Here is a 10978-nt window from a genome sequence, read left to right as displayed (position 1 = left end):
GGAGGTAGTTGTACATTGTTGCGTCGGCGGTGATGCCGCGGAGTCGGAATTGCGATTCGGCTTGAAGGAACCAGGCGGTGGCTAGGTCCTCCCAGAACTCCGGCAGCTTCACAGAAACTGCGTTTGTGTCAGCCATGGTTACGCTTAGGAGTCGTCCTGAGCGTCGGGGTCACCAATGTAGGAGTCTACGTACTCCGAACAAAATATACTGAACTCGGAGAGGTTCAACAGAAAAGGTTTAATTGTTGAGACTACATGTTGAACACAAAATGGCGTCAGAGAGTACACCAAGTCTGACTGCTTTTCATCAGTCCACAGCTTCGACTGACCCTCCCCCGCTCTGGGCTTAACTATGTTGCAGATCGAGTTTCTTAAAGGTGTGATCCTTCTTAAAGGCATGACGCCTGATTTATAGTCTACGGACCGAAAAGCGGATTGTGTCCTTTCTGTGATCGGTACGCCACACCATGTTCTCCTAATTTAAACAAACATCCAAATCCATATGGAGTACAGCAAACCACAATTTATCATGCAGATTTTTAGGTGTCAGCCTTGGCTCAGGATTAGCAGTCTTGCCTTGGGGTCAGAAGGTTGAGGGTTCATAAGCCCACACCTGAGACATGAGCACCTAATTTAGGCTGACACTTCAGTGTAGTACTTGAGGGAGTCTTGCATTGTTGGAGGTGCCGTCTTTCGGATGAGATGTTAAACCGAGTCCCCGTCTGCCCTCTCAGATTCCATACCACTATTCAAAGAGCAGGGTGTAGTGTATGTGCCTTTTAGGGGAGAACTACTTTTTACAGCTCCTGTATACTGTAGTACCGGCAGTGACCACACCTGTATATAACCCTGAATAGGGATCTGTACTGTTAGTTTTAGAGTAACCCTCATCCAGTAAACACTTGTTGATTGTTCCTCTGCAGTCTCTGTCTATTGATTGAAGGACACACTACATTAAGATACACGGATTTAACACAGGGAAGTTCTGTCGGGTGTCCTGACCAATATTTATCCGTGAACAAACATCACGAAAGCAGATTATCTGGTAATTATCACATTGCTGTTTGTAGGACCTTGCTGTGCACAAACTGGCTGCCTCATGTCTGACATGACGACAGTGATTTCAAAAGTACTTTGTTAGCTGTAAAGAGCTTTGGAACATCATGAGGTCGTGAAAGGCACTATATAATTGCAAGTTCTGTCTTTTATCCTAATGCTTCCCTTGCTGTTATACTTTGTTAAGCCCTTCCAGTCTCTGAGGCCCACCTGCCTGTGGTTGAGTGGTCAACTTATCTTGTGCCTCCCTTGTAAACATCACAGCATGTTATACCTTTCAGAACCAGTCCAAGTACTGCCATCCATCTCATCTGGGCAGCCGAATAAATCAATGCAAAATACGACACACATGCACAAGTGATGGTCGCTTTGGCTGCCTGCCTCTCTTCCGTAGCCTTGTCCGCACCTGGGTGGCCCTGGAGAAGGGATATGCGCTGTCCAGCCTTCCGCAACTGATGGGCACTGCAGGGACTGGTGAAAAGTGCAAATAATATTATTTAATTTTAACGTTTCCTTTGTTTTACGTTTAGTTTCCAATTACAAAAGCAAAATACTGCTGATGCTGGAAATCTGAAAGAAGTTTTCCATTATTCATACCCCTCTAAAAACCAGGCACTTTGTTAGATGACACTGGGGCAACCTTATCGTTTAATCACGAAAAGGTAGACACAAGTAACGAGCAATACCAGGGAACCAGGCCCAACCTGGCACCAGAACTTGAACACGTCATCGCCGGGGGGGGCGCGCCCGACCGTTGGGAAGTGACGTCATACCGAGAGCAGCGCGCGCTAGCGATCTCGCTCGCTTTCTGATTGGTTAGTTTGGACGGATTTGATTGGTCGGAACGGTTGGCGATGGCTGGTTTTTCGCTCTAAATTGAAAAAAATGCCGCGAACTCCAAGTTTGTGAAGGAGTCCTGGAAGATTTGTTTTCTATCGATAAGATTTACTCGTGCCGGTGTTCGAGGGAGGTAAAACGGACGACGTCAGACAGTAGTGAGCGAGCTGTTGCCAGCGCCTTCTTTCCCTTATCGGATTATACAGTGGAGGCTGCAGCGACGCCAAATAGGATTAGACCGAGGGCCGGATCACCACTTCACCACGCCGGGGAGGCGGCGAGGTTTGAAAGCAGAGGTTTTTTTTTCAAAACAAAAGTGAGGTGTCTGTGAAATAAACATGGAGCGGTATCAGCGGCACCACTCTCCTCATCGCGGGGAGAACAAGGTCCATCGCAAGAAAGTTTTTGGAGGACCCGATATCTGCGACGGAGAGGCTGCCCTTGGGCCGCAACGTGAAGATGCAGAGAGAAGGAACAAATTCGTAAGTGCTTTACCCTTTTAAGAAAGAAACCTTTTGACGCAAAGACTCAGATAGTTTTGATTTCGGCAATCAGCTGCTGCATTTGGGCATTGCAGGTATTATCGATAAGATCTGTTCTTAGTACAGCAAAGCACCCCTTCTACTTTTCCTTTCTGTGATTTATTTTGTTTACGTGCAGTGGGGTACTGTACTCATTTAAAAAAAAATTACTGCACTGTGAGATTGATGCCCTGGTCCATAAGGTGCATAAAGAAGTGTTGTCCAAATTTGAAATGTTGGATGTTTTTATTTTTAGTTTCCTGAGCCCGATTAGTTTGGGTTAATCTGCAGGAACACTGATGTTACTGGAGGGAGGAGCTCTGTGTCTCTTTTACAGTAATTGAAGGAGTCGGTTTCCATTTCAACAGAACAATGACTTTGACAGGAATTGCTAGAGCCAGATCTAACTAGTTTGTCTTCTACCATCCTATTAGTCAAACGATAATGGAGTAGTTGACTAATACAAATCAATCTCTATCAGTTAGTCTACACTTCGAGGTGAAGGTAAAAGATCCCATGGCACTATTTCGAAGAAGACCAGGGTGTTCTCCCTGGTATTCTGGCTAATATTTATCCCTCCACCAACATTACTTAAAAAAAACCCACTCAGATTATCTGGTTATTGTCACATGCTGTTTATGGAACTTTGCGATGTGCACATTGACTATAACTAATAAATGTAATGGGGAACTCAAGAGGAACTTCTTTACCCAAAGAGTGGTAAGAATGTGGAATGTGCTACCACAAGGAGTAGTTGAGGCAAACAGTGTAAAAGCATTTAAGGGGACGCTAGATAAGCACATGAAGGACAGAGTCGTGGTTAAGGAGATCTTCGAAGTGCTGGAGAGGTACCACCAACGCTGCCTCCGCAAGATCCTGCAAATCCATTGGCAGGATAGGCGCACCAACGTCAGTGTTCTTGCTCAGGCCAGCATCGAAGCTCAATCAGCTCCGATGGATGGGTCACATTGTCCGCATGCCCGATACAAGACTCCCAAAACAAGCACTCTACTTGGAGCTCCGGCACGGCAAGAGAGCCCCAGGTGGGCAGAGGAAATGCTTCAAGGACACTCTCCAAGCCTCCTTGGAAAAAGTGTAACATTCCCACCGACACCTGGGAATCCCTGGCCCAAGACTGCACAAAGTGGAGGAGAAGCATCTGGGAAGGCGCCAAACACCTCGAGTCTCTTCGCCAGGAGCAAGCGGAAGCCAAACGCAGGCAGCGCAAGGAGCGCATGTCAACCCAAGCACCCCACCCAACTGCCCCTTCAACCACCATCTGCCCCACCTGTGACTGAGACTGTAGGTCCCGCATTGGACTCATCAGTCACCTGAGAACTCATTTTTAATGTGGAAGCAAGTCATCCTCGGTTCCGAGGGACTGCCTAAGAAGAAGAGAACATGAAGGAGAAAGGAATAAATGGATATGTTGATAGGGTTAGATGAAGTAGGGTGACAGGAGGCTTGAGTGGAGCATAAACGCCAGCATAGACCAGTTGGGCGGAATGGCCTGTTTCTGTGCTGCAGCCTCGATATAGCTATCTTATATTAATGTCCCAATAAAAGAAGGGAATCCCCATTCATACTCTATTAGACGGAACTCCAATAAGTATGAATGGGCATCAGTTAAAAAATACACCAACACATGAATTTTTAAAAAAAAGTTGCGTTTAAAATGAACTAATGCCATTTTATTAAATAATTAAACAAAAATTAAATTTTTTGAAAAAAATGTTTTTTACGGGGCTAAAAATAAACTTACCTCATTGAAGACTATTTTTAATTTATAAATGAGTGATAAAATTTTATTTTTCTATTTTTTTAAACTTATGCTGGTAAAAGCAGGTCTTACGCCTGCTTTTACCAGGCGTAAGAATTTGACAGGCATTCAGCGGGTGGAAGTTGTGCCAATAGCGTAAATCTCCACCAGCAGAGGCCCATCTCCTGGGGATGTGGAGGATCATCAAGAGAATTTGTGACCGATCGCAAGTGCCAGGTTTTAGCGCATGCGTTTCGCATGCCTAAACCTGGAACTTGAGCGGCCCCTGCGGGCGTATACAGGCCTCATTCGCACCCGTAGGGGGTCGCAAAATACGGCCCTCTATGTTTACCACAACCTCTCTGCTTCTCAATTCTATTGCTCTTGAAATGAACCCAAGTGCTTTGTTAGCATTTTTTATGGCCTTGTGAACTGCGTTGCGGGATATACTGTATCCCAAAGTTGATCATAGATTTTAGTAAACAACTGGATAAGTATTTATTTCTAAATAATATCCTTCAAAGGAGTGTAATTCTATCCATTAGGCAGATAGCTAACGCTGCCATTGTTGCAGAACAATCTATTGTACCAAAGAATTTTTTTTTGGTTCAGGTGGTGGTGGATGTCCACTCTGGGTAAGACTAGTGAAAGTTAGAGGTAGAAGGACAGAAGAACATAAGAAATAGGAGCAGAAGTAGGCCAATCGGCCCCTAGAGCCTGCTCCGCCATTCAATAAGATCATGGCTGATCTGATCCTAACCGCCAATCTACTATCACAGAACCATCTCCTGAATCTAACAGAATTAGACACACGAAATAGGAGCAGAATCAGGCTACATGGCCCCTGGGCCCGCTCCGCTACCCACAGGGTCATGGCTGATCCGAACCTAGACTCATGTCCAAATTGCATTAAAGTGGAGGTAACTGATACTGAGGATAAGAAAGAAAACCTAATGAAATTTGCTATCTGTTTTTCATTCCTTGCATGTAATGTTTATTCATGCTATTCCATTAATTTTTATTGGCCATTGGTTCAAGTAGTGCAGGCAGGTCTTTATGGTGATAGACGTGAGAAGTTGATATTCGCCATCCAGGATTGATGCACATTGTGCCGCATATATGGTATCCTGGGTTTATGGAGTGCATCTTGGCTGTGATGCAAATTATTGTCTAGGGTCTTTGAGGATCCCATTAAGTGAAAGTCAAAATTGGCACCATTTGTCCCCCCAAGCCCTCTTCAATAAGGTACTTACGAGTACAAGGCTATCTGGCACATTTGTCCAGCCCAGTGAAAGACAACAAAAGGGATTTATTTTCCTGTGTCTTGTGAGCGATCATACAGTATAGTAAAATTCTTGATGCGAAACAAAAACAACAAAATCAGTGCAATGTTGCTTTTTTGCATCTCTAGTTTTGAGGGTGTGACTTTCCTTGCTGAATTTTCTCTCTCAAAATTGGATAATCCAATAATTAAGCAATGTAAGTAACAAAGCAAGTGGGGAAATTGGTGCAAAAACTTTTCCAGTTATCAAACAATCAAATTAAGCAACTTGGAATGAACAAGAGTACACTGTCGTGTGTGTGGGTGTACTGTTAGCCTGCAGATCTTTGCATTTCTTAGCTACTTCAATTGGTTGCATATATAATCGTGTTTCCTCTTTCAATTGATATTTGTTTTTTAATATTCTGTGTTCCTGTTCGAAGTGTGAGTTTTTAACACTTTACTTGAGAATTGCTATTCCCTCTCTCTCCTTCCCTCCCCCTCTCTCTCCTTCCCTCCCCCTCTCTCTCCTTCCCTCCCCCTCTCTCTCCTTCCCTCCCCCTCTCTCTCCTTCCCTCCCCCTCTCTCTCCTTCCCTCCCCCTCTCTCTCCTTCCTCCCCCTCTCTCTCCTTCCCTCCCCCTCTCTCTCCTTCCCTCCCCCTCTCTCTCCTTCCCTCCCCCTCTCTCTCCTTCCCTCCCCCTCTCTCTCCTTCCCTCCCCCTCTCTCTCCTTCCCTCCCCCTCTCTCTCCTTCCCTCCCCCTCTCTCTCCTTCCCTCCCCCTCTCTCTCCTTCCCTCCCCCTCTCTCTCCTTCCCTCCCCTCTCTCTCCTTCCCTCCCCCTCTCTCTCCTTCCCTCCCCCTCTCTCTCCTTCCCTCCCCCTCTCTCTCCTTCCCTCCCCCTCTCTCTCCTTCCCTCCCCCTCTCTCTCCTTCCCTCCCCCTCTCTCTCCTTCCCTCCCCCTCTCTCTCCTTCCCTCCCCCTCTCTCTCCTTCCCTCCCCCTCTCTCTCCTTCCCTCCCCCTCTCTCTCCTTCCCTCCCCCTCTCTCTCCTTCCCTCCCCCTCTCTCTCCTTCCCTCCCCCTCTCTCTCCTTCCCTCCCCCTCTCTCTCCTTCCCTCCCCCTCTCTCTCCTTCCCTCCCCCTCTCTCTCCTTCCCTCCCCCTCTCTCTCCTTCCCTCCCCCTCTCTCTCCTTCCTCCCCCTCTCTCTCCTTCCCTCCCCCTCTCTCTCCTTCCCTCCCCCTCTCTCTCCTTCCCTCCCCCTCTCTCTCCTTCCCTCCCCCTCTCTCTCCTTCCCTCCCCCTCTCTCTCCTTCCCTCCCCCTCTCTCTCCTTCCCTCCCCCTCTCTCTCCTTCCCTCCCCCTCTCTCTCCTTCCCTCCCCCTCTCTCTCCTTCCCTCCCCCTCTCTCTCCTTCCCTCCCCCTCTCTCTCCTTCCCTCCCCCTCTCTCTCCTTCCCTCCCCCCTCTCTCTCCTTCCCTCCCCCTCTCTCTCCTTCCCTCCCCCTCTCTCTCCTTCCCTCCCCCTCTCTCTCCTTCCCTCCCCCTCTCTCTCCTTCCCTCCCCCTCTCTCTCCTTCCCTCCCCCTCTCTCTCCTTCCCTCCCCCTCTCTCTCCTTCCCTCCCCCTCTCTCTCCTTCCCTCCCCCTCTCTCTCCTTCCCTCCCCCCTCTCTCTCCTTCCCTCCCCCTCTCTCTCCTTCCCTCCCCCTCTCTCTCCTTCCCTCCCCCTCTCTCTCCTTCCCTCCCCCTCTCTCTCCTTCCCTCCCCCTCTCTCTCCTTCCCTCCCCCTCTCTCTCCTTCCCTCCCCCTCTCTCTCCTTCCCTCCCCCTCTCTCTCCTTCCTCCCCCTCTCTCTCCTTCCCTCCCCCTCTCTCTCCTTCCCTCCCCCTCTCTCTCCTTCCTCCCCCTCTCTCTCCTTCCCTCCCCCTCTCTCTCCTTCCCTCCCCCTCTCTCTCCTTCCCTCCCCCTCTCTCTCCTTCCCTCCCCCTCTCTCTCCTTCCCTCCCCCTCTCTCTCCTTCCCTCCCCCTCTCTCTCCTTCCTCCCCCTCTCTCTCCTTCCCTCCCCCTCTCTCTCCTTCCCTCCCCCTCTCTCTCCTTCCCTCCCCCTCTCTCTCCTTCCCTCCCCCTCTCTCTCCTTCCCTCCCCCTCTCTCTCCTTCCCTCCCCCTCTCTCTCCTTCCCTCCCCCTCTCTCTCCTTCCCTCCCCCTCTCTCTCCTTCCCTCCCCCTCTCTCTCCTTCCCTCCCCCTCTCTCTCCTTCCCTCCCCCTCTCTCTCCTTCCCTCCCCCTCTCTCTCCTTCCCTCCCCCTCTCTCTCCTTCCCTCCCCCTCTCTCTCCTTCCCTCCCCCTCTCTCTCCTTCCCTCCCCCTCTCTCTCCTTCCCTCCCCCTCTCTCTCCTTCCCTCCCCCTCTCTCTCCTTCCCTCCCCCTCTCTCTCCTTCCCTCCCCCTCTCTCTCCTTCCCTCCCCCTCTCTCTCCTTCCCTCCCCCTCTCTCTCCTTCCCTCCCCCTCTCTCTCCTTCCCTCCCCCTCTCTCTCCTTCCCTCCCCCTCTCTCTCCTTCCCTCCCCCTCTCCCTCCTTCCCTCCCCCTCTCCCTCCTTCCTCCCCCTCTCCTCCTTCCCTCCCCCTCTCCCTCCTTCCCTCCCCCTCTCCCTCCTTCCCTCCCCCTCTCCCTCCTTCCCTCCCCCTCTCCCTCCTTCCCTCCCCCTCTCCCTCCTTCCCTCCCCCTCTCCCTCCTTCCCTCCCCCTCTCCCTCCTTCCCTCCCCCTCTCCCTCCTTCCCTCCCCCTCTCCCTCCTTCCCTCCCCCTCTCCCTCCTTCCCTCCCCCTCTCCTCCTTCCCTCCCCCTCTCCCTCCTTCCCTCCCCCTCTCCCTCCTTCCCTCCCCCTCTCCCTCCTTCCCTCCCCCTCTCCCTCCTTCCCTCCCCCTCTCCCTCCTTCCCTCCCCCTCTCCCTCCTTCCCTCCCCCTCTCCTCCTTCCCTCCCCCTCTCCCTCCTTCCCTCCCCCTCTCCCTCCTCCTTCCCTCCCCCTCTCCCTCCTTCCTCCCCCTCTCCCTCCTTCCCTCCCCCTCTCCCTCCTTCCCTCCCCCTCTCCCTCCTTCCCTCCCCCTCTCCCTCCTTCCCTCCCCCTCTCCCTCCTTCCCTCCCCCTCTCCCTCCTTCCTCCCCCTCTCCCTCCTTCCCTCCCCCTCTCCCTCCTTCCCTCCCCCTCTCCCTCCTTCCCTCCCCCTCTCCCTCCTCTCCCCTCCTCCCCTCTCCCTCCTTCCCTCCCCCTCTCCCTCCTTCCCTCCCCCTCTCCCTCCTTCCCTCCCCCTCTCCTCCTTCCCTCCCCCTCTCCCTCCTTCCCTCCCCCTCTCCCTCCTTCCCTCCCCCTCTCCCTCCTTCCCTCCCCCTCTCCCTCCTTCCCTCCCCCTCTCCCTCCTTCCCTCCCCCTCTCCCTCCTTCCCTCCCCCTCTCCTCCTTCCCTCCCCCTCTCCCTCCTTCCCTCCCCCTCTCCCTCCTTCCCTCCCCCTCTCCCTCCTTCCCTCCCCCTCTCCCTCCTTCCCTCCCCCTCTCCCTCCTTCCCTCCCCCTCTCCCTCCTTCCCTCCCCCTCTCCCTCCTTCCCTCTCCCTCCTTCCCTCCTCCCCTCTCCCTCCTTCCCTCCCCCTCTCCCTCCTTCCCTCCCCCTCTCCCTCCTTCCCTCCCCCTCTCCCTCCTTCCCTCCCCCTCTCCCTCCTTCCCTCCCCCTCTCCCTCCTTCCCTCCCCCTCTCCCTCCTTCCCTCCCCCTCTCCCTCCTTCCCTCCCCCTCTCCCTCCTTCCCTCCCCCTCTCCCTCCTTCCCTCCCCCTCTCCCTCCTTCCCTCCCCCTCTCCCTCCTTCCCTCCCCCTCTCCCTCCTTCCTCCCCCTCTCCCTCCTTCCCTCCCCCTCTCCCTCCTTCCCTCCCCCTCTCCCTCCTTCCCTCCCCCTCTCCCTCCTTCCCTCCCCCTCTCCCTCCTTCCCCCCCTCTCCCTCCTTCCCTCCCCCTCTCCCTCCTTCCCTCCCCCTCTCCCTCCTTCCCTCCCCCTCTCCCTCCTTCCCTCCCCCTCTCCCTCCTTCCCTCCCCCTCTCCCTCCTTCCCTCCCCCTCTCCCTCCTTCCCCCCCCTCTCCCTCCTTCCCCCCCCTCTCCCTCCTTCCCCCCCCCTCCCTCCTTCCCCCCCCCTCCCTCCTTCCCCCCCCTCCCTCCTTCCCCCCCCTCCCTCCTTCCCCCCCCCTCCCTCCTTCCCCCCCCCTCCTCCTTCCCCCCCCTCTCCCTCCTTTCCCCCCCCCTCTCCCTCCTTTCCCCCCCCTCTCCCTCCTTCCCCCCCCCTCTCCCTCCTTCCCCCCCTCTCCCTCCTTCCCCCCCTCTCCCTCCTTCCCCCCCCTCTCCCTCCTTCCCCCCCCCCTCTCCTCCTTCCCCCCCCTCTCCCTCCTTCCCCCCCCTCTCCCTCCTTCCCCCCCCCTCCCTCCTTCCCCCCCCTCTCCCTCCTTCCCCCCCCTCTCCCTCCTTCCCCCCCTCTCCCTCCTTCCCCCCCTCTCCCTCCTTCCCCCCCCTCTCCCTCCTTCCCCCCCCTCTCCTCCTTCCCCCCCCTCTCCCTCCTTCCCCCCCCCCTCTCCCTCCTTCCCTCCCCCCTCTCCCTCCTTCCCTCCCCCTCTCCCTCCTTCCCTCCCCCGCTCCCTCCTTCCCTCCCCCTCTCCCTCCTTCCCTCCCCCTCTCCCTCCTTCCCTCCCCCTCTCCCTCCTTCCCTCCCCCTCTCCCTCCTTCCCTCCCCCTCTCCCTCCTTCCCTCCCCCTCTCCCTCCTTCCCTCCCCCTCTCCCTCCTTCCCTCCCCCTCTCCCTCCTTCCCTCCCCCTCTCCCTCCTTCCCTCCCCCTCTCCCTCCTTCCCTCCCCCTCTCCCTCCTTCCCTCCCCCTCTCCCTCCTTCCCTCCCCCTCTCCCTCCTTCCCTCCCCCTCTCCCTCCTTCCCTCCCCCTCTCCCTCCTTCCCTCCCCCTCTCCTCCTTCCCTCCCCCTCTCCTCCTTCCCTCCCCCTCTCCCTCCTTCCCTCCCCCTCTCCCTCCTTCCCTCCCCCCCTCCCTCCTTCCTTCCCTCCCCCCCTCCCCCTCCTTCCCTCCCCCCCTCTCCCTCCTTCCCTCCCCCTCTCCCTCCTTCCCTCCCCCTCTCCCTCCTTCCCTCCCCCTCTCCTCCTTCCCTCCCCCTCTCCCTCCTTCCTCCCCCTCTCCCTCCTTCCCTCCCCCTCTCCCTCCTTCCCTCCCCCTCTCCCTCCTTCCCTCCCCCTCTCCCTCCTTCCCTCCCCCTCTCCCTCCTTCCCTCCCCCTCTCCCTCCTTCCCTCCCCCTCTCCCTCCTTCCCTCCCCCTCTCCCTCCTTCCCTCCCCCTCTCCCTCCTTCCCTCCCCCTCTCCCTCCTTCCCTCCCCCTCTCCCTCCTTCCCTCCCCCTCTCCCTCCTTCCCTCCCCCTCTCCCTCCTTCCCTCCCCCTCTCCCTCCTTCCCTCCCCCTCTCCCTCCTTCCCTCCCCCTCTCCCTCCTTCCCTCCCCCTCTCCCTTCCTTCCCTCCCCCCTC

At 55.4% G+C, this 10978-nt stretch overlaps 1 protein-coding gene and 1 long non-coding RNA gene across 2 annotated transcripts in view; one reads left to right on the top strand and one right to left on the bottom strand.

Moving 5' to 3' along the window:
- Positions 1 to 217: 217 nt before the first annotated feature.
- LOC147111595 (uncharacterized) lies at positions 218 to 1791 on the bottom strand. The gene is made up of 2 exons (XR_015079714.1): positions 1654 to 1791; positions 218 to 1527 (listed from the first exon to the last, which is right to left on the bottom strand). It is a non-coding gene; the product is annotated as an uncharacterized LOC147111595 (long non-coding RNA).
- Positions 1792 to 1856: 65 nt separating this feature from the next.
- The window catches only part of LOC147111592 (protein diaphanous homolog 3-like), a 1088834-nt gene continuing 1079712 nt past the window's right edge, over positions 1857 to 10978 (top strand). Inside the window, exon 1 of the mRNA XM_085998659.1 lies at positions 1857 to 2375. Coding sequence (XP_085854785.1) covers positions 2232 to 2375 — 144 coding nt within the window. The 5' untranslated portion in view covers positions 1857 to 2231. The remainder of the gene's footprint in view (positions 2376 to 10978) is intronic.

This window comes from Somniosus microcephalus, chromosome 10, assembly GCF_052327205.1.
Source record: "Somniosus microcephalus isolate GS21.2 chromosome 10, FLI_Smic_1.0, whole genome shotgun sequence".
Lineage (NCBI taxonomy): Eukaryota > Metazoa > Chordata > Chondrichthyes > Squaliformes > Somniosidae > Somniosus > Somniosus microcephalus.
This window is presented reverse-complemented; position numbering and strand designations above follow the sequence as displayed.